The sequence below is a fragment of the Nelumbo nucifera genome, chromosome 1, assembly GCF_055504915.1.
Source record: "Nelumbo nucifera cultivar China Antique chromosome 1, China Antique-T2T, whole genome shotgun sequence".
Lineage (NCBI taxonomy): Eukaryota > Viridiplantae > Streptophyta > Magnoliopsida > Proteales > Nelumbonaceae > Nelumbo > Nelumbo nucifera.
The window spans coordinates 150372534-150388460 of NC_142649.1; the positions used below are offsets into that span (position 1 = coordinate 150372534).

At 35.4% G+C, this 15927-nt stretch overlaps 1 protein-coding gene across 9 annotated transcripts; it reads right to left on the bottom strand.

Moving 5' to 3' along the window:
- Positions 1 to 8767: 8767 nt before the first annotated feature.
- Positions 8768 to 14349, bottom strand: LOC104606589 (zinc finger CCCH domain-containing protein 18-like). Of its 9 annotated transcripts, none has more exons than XM_088894678.1 (9): positions 14242 to 14349; positions 13916 to 14069; positions 11397 to 12372; positions 11142 to 11309; positions 10858 to 11037; positions 10315 to 10391; positions 9887 to 10054; positions 9653 to 9770; positions 8768 to 9279 (listed from the first exon to the last, which is right to left on the bottom strand). In XM_088894678.1, exons 3-9 carry the CDS (start codon positions 12356 to 12358, stop codon positions 9210 to 9212), a joined length of 1743 nt encoding a protein of 580 aa, XP_088750804.1. In that variant the 5' UTR covers positions 12359 to 12372; positions 13916 to 14069; positions 14242 to 14349; the 3' UTR covers positions 8768 to 9209. The 9 variants fall into 9 exon arrangements, with proteins under 9 accessions (XP_088750804.1, XP_010270169.1, XP_010270170.1 ...); XM_010271867.3 differs by having other exon boundaries at positions 9653 to 9779; positions 14242 to 14348; XM_010271868.3 differs by lacking the exon at positions 14242 to 14349 and having other exon boundaries at positions 13916 to 14143.
- Positions 14350 to 15927: the final 1578 nt, after the last annotated feature.

Here is a 15927-nt window from a genome sequence, read left to right on the forward strand (position 1 = left end):
TCAACTTATTACAGTTTCCTATACCATAAAATTTTGATTTTATGAAGGGGGGAAATTATATACGGATGTTCTTAGTTTTTCTAAAACTAAGGAGGAAATGCATTATAATTTTCAATTTGCAATTAAAATTTATTTAGTCTGTTCTATTTATTTCTACTTCTAAGGCCATGTTTGATAGATAGTGCGTAAAAATAAGTGCTTATTTGAGCTGGGACCACACCAATAAGAACTTATTGATGTTTGGGAAATAAGCCTGAAATAAGTGCTTATTTTAAAAACAATGTCTTGTCTTTTAAGCCCAAATCGTCAGCTTTCCAAGTGCTTATTATTCAATTTTTTTCTTCCAAAATTATCCCTAGTTGAAATTTAAAATACCACTTATAAAACTATCCGTAGTTGAATTTTATAAAAATACATCCATAGAAGTATTTTTTCAAAAGAACTTTTATAAAAGTACATCCGTAAAAGTGATTTTATAAAATCACTTTGGTAAAAGTACTTCTATAAAAGTGATTTTATAAGAGTTCTTTCATAAAAGTACTTTCGCAAAAATAATTTTTTAAAAGTGTTTTCGTAAAATTTGAAAGAAAATGAAGGACAAAATTGTCACTTTTTTACGAAAGTGCTTATTTTTTATTTTTTAAAATAAGCACTTGAAAAAGTTGGGTGCCAAATGCAAATAAGTGCTTATTCAAATAAACACTTATTTTTAACATAAGCACTCCCAAACATGGCCTAAATCAGGAACAAAAACTTTTCTCTACCCCTACCAAAGATATAGTTAAGGCTTAATTTGGAAGAACAAAAGGGAATACCAAAATATCTAAATAATTTCCTATATGGGGCTTACCCAAATATTAAAAAGCCTAGCTGCTAGTTTATTAGATGAATTATGTTATTGTGAAAAATCTTACCTACTTTTGTTTTTGTTTCTTTTACCAGATTCCGGATCAAATGGTTCAGTGGCTCAACCAATTAACCAAGTCAAATGGATCAACCTATGATGACATAATTAAGTAATAAAAATATAATAAATAGTTAAATAAAATTATTAAAAAAATGTACAGTGCTTTGATAATTTATGTGAAGTGTAAACTACCAAGAAACACATGGAGAATACTGAATGAAAAAACTATGTACGCATATGAGTATATTTTAATTCTAAGAAAATCAATATAATTTATACAAATATTCGTAAATATATAAATCCAAACAAGCAACTTTTTAACATTTATTTGAGAAAAGAAAATGTATAGAAGTTAATATACATAATATAATCCACATAACTATGACATCTAATTGGACCATGGTTTAGTGGTGCTCCCGGTGGATTAAGGTCAAAATTTTCTTACTTTCAATTTTTATACCAAAATAATATAAGTTATAGCAATTAGGGTTAATGATGTTTTAAAAAGTCTATTAGACAAATTTAATTATGAAAAATCGTCTTGTATATAGGTGTTAACGAAAGAGCAACTATAGGAATTTAATATAAAAATTAATGAAAGAGAATGCACCATATGGCCTCGTAGTGTTTCATATAGGGACCTGACATCAATTGATAAGCCGTTACTATGAGCGAATCATTTGATACTATGGATATGGGTTGAATGAAAGTTGAGTTCCGGCCAATCCCTGTGTTGTAATTTCAAAATCTAACTTAAGTCATCAGTTGATATTAAAGTATTGTTTTAAAAGGTTTAAGCCTTGAGATAGAGGAGTCAGTTGGATTGGATTTGGTCCAATCGGATCCAGTCTAATGTGAGTCCACTTATAAATGGATTGGACCCAATCCAATTCAAATCTAATATAAATCAAATCCATTAAAATGTAAATGGACAGGATTGGATCCAATCCAAACCGAATGAAATATCAAAAATTATATAAAAAAACAGAACATATAAAAAATTATAAAAATATATTAAAATGAAGAAAATCTGAAAATTTCAAAATATACCTTTTGGCATTGACATAAAAATATTTTGATAAAAGTGCTTTTATAAAAGCTCTTTTATGAAAGTACTTCATAAAAGTGCTTTCGTAAAAGTACTTTTATAAAAGTACTTCCATAGATGCTTTTATAAAAGTACTTTTGTAGAAGTCCTTTTAAAAAAGTACTTTCGTAGAAGTCCTTTTATAAAAATACTTCCATAGATGCTTTTATAAAAGTACTTTTGTAGAAGTGCTTTTATAAAAGTACTTTTGTAGAAGTGCTTTTATAAAAGTACTTTTGTAGAAGTGTTTATAAAAGTGCTTTCGTAAAAGTACTTTCACAAAAGTGCTTTCATAAAAGTACTTCCATAAAAGTGCTTTCGTAAAAGTATTTTCATAAAAGTGCTTTTGTAAAAAGTGCTTTCGTAAAAGTGCTTTTGTAAAAGTATTTTTCATGAAATTACTTTTATAAAAGTGCACTTGTAAAAGTGTTTTCGTAAAAATGCTTTCATAAAAGTACTTTCATAAAATGTCGGCTTCAGTTTTGAATGGTTTCAAATTAGACAAGGGTTTGGCCTCATGTAGGGGTGTAAACAGATCGAGTTAGGCAAAATGTGAATTCAAATCCGATTAAAAAATTTAATATCTGAATTTGATTTGATATCCGATAGACATTGAAAATTAATATTCAAATTCGAATCCAATTAAATATTTGAGGTAATTAATAAATATCGATTCAAATTTGACTAATTAATTATTTTAGGTAATTAATAAACATATAAAATAAATATTTTATTTATATAATTTAATTATTATATATAATTTATATAAAACATTTAAAAATTTTATATATTATATATAAGAATTAAATAATCAGTCGAATTCGGATATTTATCAAATCGAATCAGGTCACATCCGATTCAAATCCGATTAGCTATTCGATATGAATAGGATATCCAAATTCGACCGGTTATATATTCGAATTATCTGAATTCGATTCAATTATATCGAATCTTGAATTCAGAATCGGATTTTCAAATACCATTGACACCCCTAACCTCATATGATCGGATTATTGGAATTTTGGTTTAGGTCCAATTCAGACCAATAAGAATATGGACTAGTTTATTTTGGATTGGCACAATCCAATAATTATAATGAACCGTCCAAATCTAATTTGATAAGATTTGGATCGGATTGGATCCAATCCAAAACCGGTTGATTGACACCCCTACCTTGAGACATGAAGTCTATCCCTTAGGCTATGCTTGGTTTGAAGGAAAATGTAGGGAAAGGAAGGGAAAGGTAGGGAAACCTTTAAAACCCTTCTTTTCCCTACCTTTTCCCTCAAACCAAACATAGCCTTAAGGTGAGGTGCATAGATCTTGATGTGAGGTTTAAGCTTTCGTCAGAATTTGGCATGGGGTGTAGCTTAAGGTATAAGCCTTAAGTATTAATGATTATTTAGCGATTTAATGCAAAATATAATTATGCATTTTTATAGTTCAAAATATATGGAAGAATAGCACTTCAATAATTATGGACCAAATAAATAAAAATAAAAAACCAATAGTGAAAATCAAGTTCCTATTAGTTTCTCTTAGGCTATGTTTGGTTTGAAGGAAAAAGTAGGGAAAGGTAGGGAAACCTTTACAAACCTTTTAAAGGTTTCCCTACCTTTCCCTACTTTTTCCTTCAAACCAAACATAGTCTTAGTGTTTTAGAAGAGTTCAATGCAAAAAAGGCCAATCAAGTTCTTAGTTTGCCTTGGATATATCAAGTGACAATTTTTTTCTTATTATTATAAATTTAACATCTCAAGTTATTATTTTTCTCATTTCTTTTCTTAATGTATTTATTCTCTTTTTATTGATTTTTTTTTGCATAAATCAAAATAACTAAGTTGTTTTCTTTTTTCTAAGCTATTGAATGACCATAAATCTAATATATGGATGATTCTTCATATATTTCTTTTCTTTTAAATTGGCTATTTGAATTATTTAAAAATTTTGCATTTTAAAACATAAAATGTAAAATATTTATAGTTGTTTGTTGATTAGTTATTATTTTATTTAATGCTTAAATGCTGAAACTTATTGCTTATAAACTTTTATTTTATGGATACTTATACCTTTTATCATTCTAACTTGGTATATTATATGTTATTTTTATCAATTTTTAAACTTTGAGGCTTACGCCTTATAATGCCTTGAAGCTTATACCTCACCTTTTTGGGCCATTATGCCTCAACTACGCCTTTAGCCTTTTAAAACCTTGTATTAATCTCAATTCAACTAAGGCTTGTCTTAAATCCTAGCTCCTTGTTAGGATCAATTGTTTCTCATACTTTACAAGGCGGGATCCACCCGAAAAACCTATAAACAATTAATGTTTAATTGGTGAAAAAAGTTCAAGGAGATATAGTTTTCTACAAGCCTATATTTAAAGTTAAGCCCCCCCAGCCACTCTCCATTAAAGCTTCTTTGAGTGGCTTCTTGAGAGCAATTCAATCAAAGTCCAAAGCTGAAGCCATCCAAAATGGGGGCCTGTATGTTTGGTTAAAATTGAACTTAAAACTTACATGAAAGATGTGGAAGCAGGTGCGAGTGTATAAGAAAAGAAAGAGATCAGAAATAAGAGCTGCAAAACACTTGTATACTAGGATTGACCTACTTATTCTCCAGCTCTTGTGCAAAACACTTAAACTTTTGCATTAAAGACTATGTCCAACTCTTATTTATAAGTCCTACTTATTCTCCAATTTTTGCAACTCCTCTAAATACTTAACAAATTATTTGCTTAAATTCTTTTGTGGAAAAAAAAAAAGAAAACAGATTAAAATTGTCAAGATTCAAGAAGAACTCAAGCAAGGAGGCGATTATGCTTTTTGCTTTTAACAAAGTGAGACTGACAACCAAGTATGATAATGATATTTGCTGACTGCTCTTCATTAAACAATGCTTTATGCCAACGTTAGTGAGTAGCTAGGCCGGTAGTCCCAGAATTGTCCGTAACTATATATGTTGCTTCTTATTGAAAAAAAAAAGGAAATCAAAGAAAGGGTTGGGTTTAAAAATAAACAAAGATAGAAAACCATGTGCTGCTTGCCTTTCTTTAAATTTTATAAATCTTCCCACAAAACAAGTCATGATCATTTTCAAAAATATATAAGTACAAGTTTCAATTTTGTTTTGCCACATGGCAAAAGATTATTTGTCTAACACTTGGCACAAAGAAAGGGACATGAGTAAATAGCAGATAAACCCATCGTCTGTTACGTTGTCAGTTGGCCACCTCAGGTGAATCTTTAATAAACAAAACTAAAGACTAAAGTTTGGCTATGATTTGTATATTGGAGCAAGTGTAATTATATATATTTGGTGTGATATATACATGGTTTTGTTTGTTAATGAGGTAATCATTCTCTGTATGACCCAGATGCCCCCACATGGTTGGTACGTTCTAGTTGTTTGGTGTCACGTCATCTTTCAGTGCTGGGTCTGGGGTCCCTTGAGAAATCACCAACCAATGAGCAGTTAGGTTGGAATTTGGATTTCAATTTTCAAATATAAAAGTAAGAAAGAAAAGACTCTGGAGTCTGGACTCTGGTGGTGGGTGGGGGGGAGGAACCCAATTGTTATTCTCTTGTAGACTCTAAAGTCTAGTGTCTAGACTACATTAGCCCACAAAAGCCAATGCATTGAATGGGTAATTTCCTCTGTCAATTCACTTAATCTAGCTCAGACATTCAGGGTTTCTATATACAATATTTTACAAGTACAACTTGATTTAGCTGGTCAGCATTCAGTTCAGCCATGTCAACCTGGCTGCTCACTAGTCAGGTGAATCCTTTTAATTTCTTTATTGGAAATTCTCCATCATCTGGCTCTGGCTCTGGCTCTGGCTCAGGCTGTGCTGTGCTTTTTATTAATTAGCTCCTTTCCTTATTAATGAATTCTAATTCTGTGGGATTAGTAGTTATTGTAAGAGAGAAGATATGAGAACAGCGCCACTGCAATTTGGGCCTTGACCTTTGTTGGGTGGTGGTGGGCTAATTAAGGAAGGTGGTCCCCTGAAAGCACCTCGTGAACAAGAGAAACCTACCAACAAGTTGCCAGTTGTGGTTTGTTTGGGTAAATTAGAAAGTAAAAAAGCAGAAGTTCGAGCCTAATTTCTTAAGTGGGGTTGTCCTTCTCCTGGCTATCATGTCATCAGAAAGCAAAAGGTACTAGTTTTTGGTCTGGACTACTCTTGACTGTGGAGGTGGTTGCCAATGCCTAGACACCACACCACCCTCGAGTCCTCGACCACGACCTGTGCTGCGGCCATTGAAAGTTTTGAAAGGCCAACTTGGCTCACCTATATATCTGCCACACATAGTTTGCTTCCTTTAGTCCAAGAAAACAATATTCAGCTGGAATGCTGGGACCAGATGAGTGAACAAAAAAATAAACAGCGCGACAAGGGTCGCTCTCACTCTCACTGATAAAGCATAAAACCCATGTGCTTGCTGCCATTCGTGGTCCATCTTCTTATTAATTTCCATTTCCCTCTAGTTTTTTGCTTTGGCGTTCATTGTATCTATCTCTCAGATCAAAACACCTTATTTAATGTCGGAACAAGCAAATCCAATCACTAGTGTTCTGTTTGATTGGAATCAGACTGATTGATGGCTCCAGCCCATTTTATGAAGAGCTCCTCAGCCTCTTTTATATATTTCGTGCTTCTGCTTTTCTGGGTGTTCTTGGTCTTTCTTTACTGGTCCAGTTATTAGTTATTCCATAACTTACGTCACATGTTGTGGCTTGTTTGTGCTGTCTCTATTTTTTCTTTCTTTCTTTTTTCTGTTAAGGATTTCGGGTTTCTGAGCGTTGAGCGTTTTATCTTAAAAGGCACTGGTTTGGTGGTCCTGCGAAGGGCACTCCAATAAAATTAAAATGACTGATAAGGATATTTTCGTAATTAAATAAACATACCTCACGTGCATTCACGTAGACTCTACAAGATAACTTAGCTAACTGCAATTTCTCTTACTACTTCACTGAACATTTCTAATTTTCTAATACGTAGGATCTTGGTACACTGGTACCGTGCAGTCTCTTAACCATCACTTCGACTTACAGATGCCTCCATCCCCTGTGGCGTTTGATGCTTGTTTATTTATCAAACACTATTACATATTTGATGGTTAATGCAATTACGTTTTGTGCTTCTCTGTTTTATTCATTTCTTTCCCCGAGTAAAGCTTTCTGCTTCCCAGTTATTCTATCAACAACTCAAGGCCTCTGGGTATATATAATCCTTTCGCTCTCGCTGGAAACACTGGAAAAGTAGTATTTGCGTCGAGAAGTTGGCAAATGCTTAACTTGATTGAGCATCAGAATCATCTCAGCAGATTGGTCGTTAGCGTCTGTTAATTTCACTTGGGCTTTAGAAATGTTGTAGCTGGAACTCATCTAGGTGAATTTGGTGCAAGGTAGAAATGGGACAACATGGATAGATAAGGCAGGTTTTGTCTTTCTATGACAGAAACATTGAACCTAGCAACAGCAACTTGCATTTTTTTTTTTTTTTTGTGGTTTTACCTTGAATCTTCTGTTTGTTTCCGCAATTCTGCGGCTCATTCAATTTGAAAAATAGTTTCTTGATCCATGGTTTTTCGATATCGGCCAAAGCTACGCTCAGCAGTGGGCCTTATGTGAACACGACCATGCATGCATCCTCAGCTTTGGCTTTATCACTGTCACGGTCATGCCATATTGGCTGATGAAGAGACGCTACAGCTGCACACGCCTCCTGTCCCTACCTTAATAGATTATTGCCGGTTGGTTCTGTATGCCCAGCTGAGTAAAAACTATAACCCTTTCTCTGGATCCAGGTTGGCAGGTCAGAACTCACAACTCAACTGATAATGGAGGCTCGTTCGATTTCAATGTTTCTTAACCTGATGCCATGTACAGACGAGTCAATTAGGAGACTCTGTCAGATAAGTTAAAATTGGCTCAGCCAATCTCGCCATCCACATGCACATCTCTCCATGAAACGACAGAGATGTAATGTAAGTAATACCATAAAAACAAATAAAAAGAGAGAGGGAGATCAACAGACAAACCCATCTTCAAACTCCCAAGATGTGCTCGAGTATTACTGTTAGTCTGTTAACAAGCTCAAAAAAAAAAAACCCATTCAGGGTTAAACCGAAAAGGAAAACAACGAGTCAAATTCAAACTAAAAGGAAAATGAAACCGCGGGAGAAAGAAAAGTAACGTCATAGTCATAGCCATAGCCATAGCCATAGGTCTGTCCTTTAGTCGCAATCATCCTCGTCTAAATGAAAATCATTTTTCTTTTTCTGGCAGATTAAAAACATAATAAAATCTTCGGTGCCATTTGTTCCCTCCAGAGTGAATTAATATGTTCATCTACCCAGCAATTATTCTGTGATTTACGATTTAACACCCTTGTTGACTTTGAAGCCCGAAACATCAAAAAGACAAATGATACTGCAGGAGCAGGAAGCGTGATAAATTGGCCTAGCTTCGTGACCCACCAAAAAGCAACTGGATAATTGATTGTCCTAAAGTCATCCAACCTAAATGGACTATGAAAGAAAGGTGGGGGGGTAGCTGGGATTCATATCCTCAATCCAATTCATCTTCACAAATTAACGATGTGGAACTCGAATCTTGCTAAATCGAACAACATCTGCTGCATGCACAAAAGTTATGTGACTTGGATCAGACGCTTCCTTCAGGTCAAACAGTATTGATCCAAGGCGACCGAGGCAATCTGTTGCTTGGTGAAAATGCAATTAAAAAACTCAACTTGGAATTGCTTGTGGTATAAAGCTGCTGCTACTATTTGTTTAAAGTAAAATTATTTCCATCTGTTTCTCAGTATTGCAGAGATTCTACACCTTTTTTTCTCTGAACCCTGCATATGTTTGTAGTTTATCTCTTCCACTAACGCAGACTATATTTTACATTCTCTTCTAAGATCCATATCTCTTGCTTGCTTTCTGTGATTAAATAAAAAAGTGTAGAAACTTGTTACATGTAGCTTTCTGTATCAATCTTTCTTTGGAACCTCCACCCCAAGTAACAGGGAGAAGAAGATTTCAATGTTCCATCTTCAGTTTGGTGTGAACTCGCAGGGAGCTTGATCTATCCTTCGAACGAGTTGGGAAAAAAAAGGGAAAAAGAGCTGCTGTATCAAATTGAACCAATAGACTATGGAGTCCAGTACTCTACCTCTATAATTCTGATCTGTTTCTGAATCTATATGACTGTTGAAATGCTGCTTGCTATTGGAGATGCAAATGGACTCTCCGGGAGATTAATCCCTTGGCTGTTAAAAAATAAATGAATCAGAAAAGCATCCAAATTGATTATGAATAGAAAATCTGGTTATTTATAATCTTGTTCTACACAACAAACAAGCAAGAAATTGTGCTTGGGAACATCAATATGCTTGACATATATAGAAGCATAAAATTAATAATTATATTCTATATTTTCTAGTTTCTACCATTGTTTCTAGATCCCAAGGCATTAGGTTTATCTTTACAATGTAGTTTTTATTTCCAACTGAAAAAAAAAAAGAAAATCTAAACTAAATCCAGGCAGATTAGGTTGCCATACAGCAAATAACCATTCCCCATTAATTCCTAAAGTTCTCTACAACATTTAGAAATTTCTTTGAGGGGAGGGAGCTTCATTACCTCTCTTGGTCACTACAATTGGTGCTTGCGTGTCTTGTTTTGTCATCACTTGTTGAACCATTGTTCAGAACATCCAGCAGATAATTAAAACGGTCTGTAGATGCAAACTCTTTGTGATCTGCACGAACTTTAGTGTAGAAGAAGAAAGAAAAATCAGGAAGAGAAATAATATGAGAAAAACTCAAAAGCAGCTACAAAAAATTTTAATTATTTTCTACAGGAACAAAGATGGACCTTCTGAGAGCTTCAAGTCATCCATGAAACCAAAATAAGGCTGGTGGGACAATGCTTTAGGCACTAACTGCAATTCAGACAGTCTCCCTCTCTCAAGTTCAAGAGCCTGTTCATGCTCATCAATCATCTGCTTTCTGAGCATTCGGGAGTTATCGCAGAGTCTGGGCACTGGGAAAAAGATATATATCAGATATGACTGGCACATATTCTTCTAGCCAACCCCAAATAGTTAGCATTAAGACTTTCTGAGTTGAGTTGGAAGATAGATGTGTCCACAATAGAATTGGTTTCATAATTTACTAATACTAAGAAAAGAAAACCCAATTGGAATATCCCAAGTATCCAAAATACTAACAACTTTGAGCCCAGGACTTGAATTTCAGCTATACATAGAATATTACCAACAATATAACCATATGTGAACTTACTTGAGTGAAGCTCAGGATCCATTTCCAGGAAGTGAGAAGGACAGTAAATCGGGATTTCAATCTTCTCTGTATACTTCCTGCAATGAAAAGAGAACTCTCAAAATAAGTTTTTAAGTTGTCAAGCCGTGAAAGCATGAAAAGATAATTAATGCTACAAAACACTTGATCATCCTCATCCAACATAAAATGCTCAAAAATAACTAAGATTTAAGATTCATCCAATGTTTAAATTCATTCAGACAATTCTGACCACAAATGTTACTTTTTACTCGTGTAAAAATCATAATCCAAATCTTCAAATTATGGACTATCTGTTTTAAATTATCAACAGTAAAATTGAAACAACTATAGCAAGTAAACCATGCTCTTTTATATGTGCATTTCCCATGTGCGGAACAACTTGATATTGATGGTTGAGAAATATGCAAACTACCAGGAATCTCAGAAAACATGACCATTATCAGCGCCTAAGCCATTTAACAAAAACCAAGGTGAATTTCCCTAAAATGGCCAATTCCCATTTAAATAAGCCAGTAACTTTACCTATCAATAATTCTTGACTTTTCCCTATAGGGTTTCACCAGAACACGAGCCCCACAGACAAAATGGGGATTGCCCTTTGCCAAAATCGTCTTCACAGTCTCTGGGTAGACAAAAGTTACAAACCCAAACATCCTTTTCTGTTGGCAAGGAATCCTAACATCTTGAACAGGGCCAAAACTCCTATGGAGCAAAAGTAACCAACATGAGATGGATCAAAATATTAGATAGTAAAATCCAAAGACTGCAACTTCACATAATAATGGTATTGAGATATATATAATTACTTGAAGTAATTGGAGACGTCTTCCTCAGTAAATGTGCTCTCTGCAGGAAAAGTCAAATAAATCTGCCGAGACCCAGCAACAATGACACCTGGGTCACTCCTCTCACTCCTGTATTCAAGGAATCTAGGAGCATCTTCCGCCAAAACTACCGAGTGCTGTCCATGAGGTCTGTAACTCAATCATAAAAGTCTGACAGTTAAGAGCTTATATCAACTATAGATAGAGAGAGCATCCCATGAAAGACCATAACTACACCTGTCAATGACTCGAATGCTATTCTTCAACCGTGCAAGAAGTTTTGTTAGACTGAAACCGGCCTTCCCATGTCTCTGGCTCTCTGTTAGGTAACCCTCTGCCTGAAGTGTCCTCCCATACTTTTCATAATACAACATGGGCAGAGAGGCTATCGAGACAGGGAGCCCTCGTCTCGACCTCAAAAGCTCAGTCAGCTCCACTTCCAGCTTTTCAAGGGACCCAGGCGAGAAGATATGATCATCATTTGTGAGTTCATTAGGGTTTGCACTGAAGATCTGGGAGAAATTATCAGCGACATGTTGACCATGGAAGTACCTACAGTTGTTTCCATGCTTACAGAAACCCTTGTTGAAGTAGAGGCAAGCCTTCACTGGGAATTCAGGCAGACTTGGAGATCTCCTACTGGTTCTTGCACTTAGACTGCCCAATGCAGGATCTGGATAGTAGTAATTACTGGAAAAGTCTGAGCCAATGGAGTTAACAGGGTCAAGTTGATCTTCCAAACCCAAGAACTGGGCTTGATTGTGGAGGCGATAGTCATCAGAAAGAGAGTCTGAGTAAGCCGGAGGGATAAAATCCATACTATTTAGAGCTTGCTGATCAGTTGTAACCTGTGGGTCCCAATAGGGAGTTGGGACCCGAAAGGTTGCCGGGGATGAAAAGGGACGGGATGAAGCAGGGGAGAATGGGGTGAACTGTAGGGGTAAATCTGTAACAGGTGCCACATTCATGGAAACAGGTGAAACTGGAGCTGAGGCAACTGGTTTAGGGGATAATCCAAGCTCAGATTTGGCTTTGCTGATCAAGGAGTGTATCAAATTATCAGGACCAAAAGCCAACCTTATCATCTCCCGGTCACCATGATCCTGCAGTAGAAGGTAGCCAATAATCTTGGAGACATTCTCAGGTTCTAGTTTCTGAATTCTATTGAAGACAACTCGTGTAGACTCTGAAAAATCCATTTCACATCTATCCCCTGCAACCAAATATAAAACAAAAAAAAAAAAGAAAGTAGAAGGTAAACAAGAAGACCAAAGAGGAAATTCAAAACAGACACTTCAAACAAACATTTGAACAGGAAAGAGAAAAGAAGCAAGCATACAAGTCAGTGCTATATTAAAGAGAAACACAAGAGACACCGGGACTATAACTATAACCTCTAAAACGAGAACCCCGAGAAAAAAAGGTTGTAGCTAAATTATGTCAAAAGAAGAAAATCAATTGTTTCAACCTACCACACAAAAAGTTACAGATCTAGTAAAAGAAGCAGCATGTGAATGAATTTGACACTGAGAAACCTAGAAGTAGTATCAATTCAGCTCAGAAGCTTCATAAAGATAAACCCCAGTCCATAAAACCAAAGAAAAATGAAAAAGAATAACAATTAGAAAACCAAAAAAAGGTGGAGGTAAGTTAAGTAAGACCCATCCTACTTCGGTGCTTCCACCATCTATATAATTATTCTCAAATTCTGAAATATAAGCCATAAAGAGCATTGGAAATTTCGGTTGAAAGGACCATAACCTTCCTAAAAATACTACCTGGTAACTTATGGCTATTTTAGCCACAAGGGGAAAGATAACTACAAAATGAAAGCTGAAAGAAATCCCCCAGAAAAGCTGGGAGAATCAACAGTTTCAGAACGGTATCAGCGACCAACACAGGCATTTGTTTCTTTCTTTGGAAATAAAAAATTATAAAGAAACGGTTTGAGCAAAACTCTGCTTCAAAAAAAGAGTTCTTTCTTCAAAAATTAAAGAGAATAAAATTCGCCCATCGACAGAGAGAGAGAGAGAGAGAGAGAATAAAATTCCAGAAAACTTTTTCTTTCTTGCACCCGGGGGAGGGGAACCCTTACTAAAAAAGCGAAGAAAGAAAAGAAAAAGAACTAGTCAGAAACCAGTAACACAAATTATAGTTTGGAAGAGCAAACTACAAGATTTGAGAACCAAAAGAATGGAGTTCATAATCAGCTTTGAAGATAAAGAAAGCACTTTTTTTTCCAAAACGAAACCTAAGGAAACACAACTTGTTATCATACTCTAACTTCGCGACACCTGAATGATTTTGAACGTCATGCTCGTCAGGTTAGAGCATGATTTTAGAAAAGGAAAGAAAATATTCTTCAAGGATAGAAGAAACCCATGTACAAAAACCAACTTTTCAGACAAATTGAAGCAAGTGTTAATCCTAAACCATATATATATATATATATATATATATATATATTTTTTTTTGCGATACGAGTCAGTAGTATGAAAAACCAAAAAAAGCCATCTTTTGTAGAAGATACGCAAAGCCTACAATAGAAGAAGAAAGAAGAGGCTACTGAAACATGTAGGCACGTTTAAAACTCCTTCATGAAAACATAATCAACTTCTGAACAGTTCAAAAGAAACCCATAAATAGAAGACAGACTGACTAAGAAAAAGAGGCAGAAGAAGAAAAAAAAAAGAAAAGAAAGAAACAGATCTTTGTATACATAAAAGCATAGATCTAACATATGAACCAAATCTTACAGCTTGCTCTTTAGATATAATAGACGTCAGAAGAACCAATCCAAAGCCTCAAACTCCATGATACTCCCATTCTCTATCCCCTCCTCTCTCTATTCCTCTCTGTCCCTCATCTTCTCTCGTTGTATTTCTCAATTCTCTCATGCCTTCAAATTTTCTGCGAAAAACGACATCATCTTAAAAAGCAAAATGACAGAAAGGATAGCTTTAAAAGGCGCCTGGCTTGGGTTCAAATCAACAGATAAATATAAACATATAAATACAAAAACAAATTAATTTCGTGGAACTTCGAATTATTAAAAATTGTTTTGAAAAAAAAAAATTTAAACCTCACTGCTGGTGCTAGTGTGCCACAGTCTCTCTTTATGTATTTTCGAATAGTTTTCTTGTTTGTCAAATTACAGGTTGTATTTGTCGTTACAGAAAATTACGGGAATTGAATGGAAATGGTCCTGCATTCCCGAGGAAGATGAGAACAGCTCCCCCTCCCTATTTACATTGACAGTAATGCCCCTCCTTAAATCCTAAAAGTCCATTCAAATATTCTTTCTCTAAAATACAATAAAATATTTATTAATACCTATTCGGTAGGCAAACAGTAATCTCTCTCTCTTCCTCTGTCTATATTCTATAGGGATTAGGGACTAGAAGGAGGGAGAAGGCCCAAAGTGTGTTAAAAAACCCTAAAGAGTTAGCACCAAAAGTGTCGGCCATGTGCCATGTTTAAACAATAAAGGGCAAATCAGGAGGGACTAGATCTGGTGCTAAGTGTTGCAGAAAGCAACCTGTTTGATTGCATAAGACAAAAGGGGCTCCATTTGATCATTGGGGTGCGTCAACCATTAAGACATAACATGGCCACTTGCAACCTATGGGACCCATCTTTTTTCTCAGTGGGTCCTACTCCTGCTGCTGACTTGTACGGATTATTCTTTTACTGTATATGCAACACTGGTGACTGGGAATCAAATGTGATCCGCGGGAACACGTGCCGCCCATGCACCCAATCGAGCTTCGATAGGCTCGTCCGATCTGCATCTCTCGGACTAGTCAACGATTCCAGTGGTTAAATAAATATAAGAAAAAATGGAAGCCTCACCATCTGATATGGCTGATGCATCGGATGATGAGATGAGATTGAAGTATTATTTATCGTAGTATGGTAGCCGCTCTATCAAAATATTATTGTTGTTGTCGTTTGCTTTATATTATCCATTTCAGTGCATGGAGTGTGTGTTTCTGTTGCAAACGTGCAATAGTGTGGATATTTTTAATAGCTAATAATAATAACAAATAATTGCCCAAAAATATTAATGATGAGGGCAGTTTTGGAATTGAGGTTGAAAAGGGGTAATTTCGGAAATTAGACACGCTTTCCTTATAATGGAGAATTGGAGGGGGTGACCGGTTCAACCGGCATAAGTCGTGGGGATTACCGTCAACGGATGGCGGAGAGGAGAGATCTATACTCCACGGTCCACCCTCTCTGCAGGAGAAGGCTACAAAATGATTAAAAGTTTAAAACACCGTCGTTAGATTCGGTGATGGAGATGCCTCTGGAACGTTTCGGATATCCGGCAGAACCGCGCCTTCCAGTTTCTGTTCATAAGATCCAACTCCTTAACCCCTAAAATTGAGGTTTGACCTTTTTAATTTTTATAAATAAATAAACTTTTTAACGCCTTAAATATTTAGTTTTTTAAAACGAGGGCTGGGAGTCAAGAAAGGATACTAATTATAGATCCCATGCTAAAGAGACTGCATATATCCTGGCCATTGGATTAAATTGACATTTTCTTTGGATAAAAACTCTAATTATGCAAATCCAATGCGTGTAGACGTTTGATAATTGTGGGCCCTTGTGCATAAGCTGGACGGCCCAGATATGAGATTGATTGCGATTAGCTTATGGATAAAAATCACCCGTTAATTTCAGCATTAAAAAAGGAAAAATCGCATATATTAATTTATTCTCTTCTCCTTTGTCAGTGTTAGTGTGTCCTACTCCTAACTCC

What these genes read in the sequence shown, in the direction of transcription:
- LOC104606589 (XM_010271867.3), bottom strand. Translation starts at nt 12,358, where the DNA reads ATGGATTTTTCAGAGTCTACACGAGTTGTCTTCAATAGAATTCAGAAA. An exon ending in AGCATTCGAGTCATTGACAG is followed by an intron (nt 11,310 to 11,396) that starts GTGTAGTTATGG and finishes ATTGAGTTACAG; the next exon opens with ACCTCATGGACAGCACTCGG. An exon ending in AATTGTAGTGACCAAGAGAG is followed by an intron (nt 9,280 to 9,652) that starts GTAATGAAGCTC and finishes ATTTTTTAACAG; the next exon opens with CCAAGGGATTAATCTCCCGG.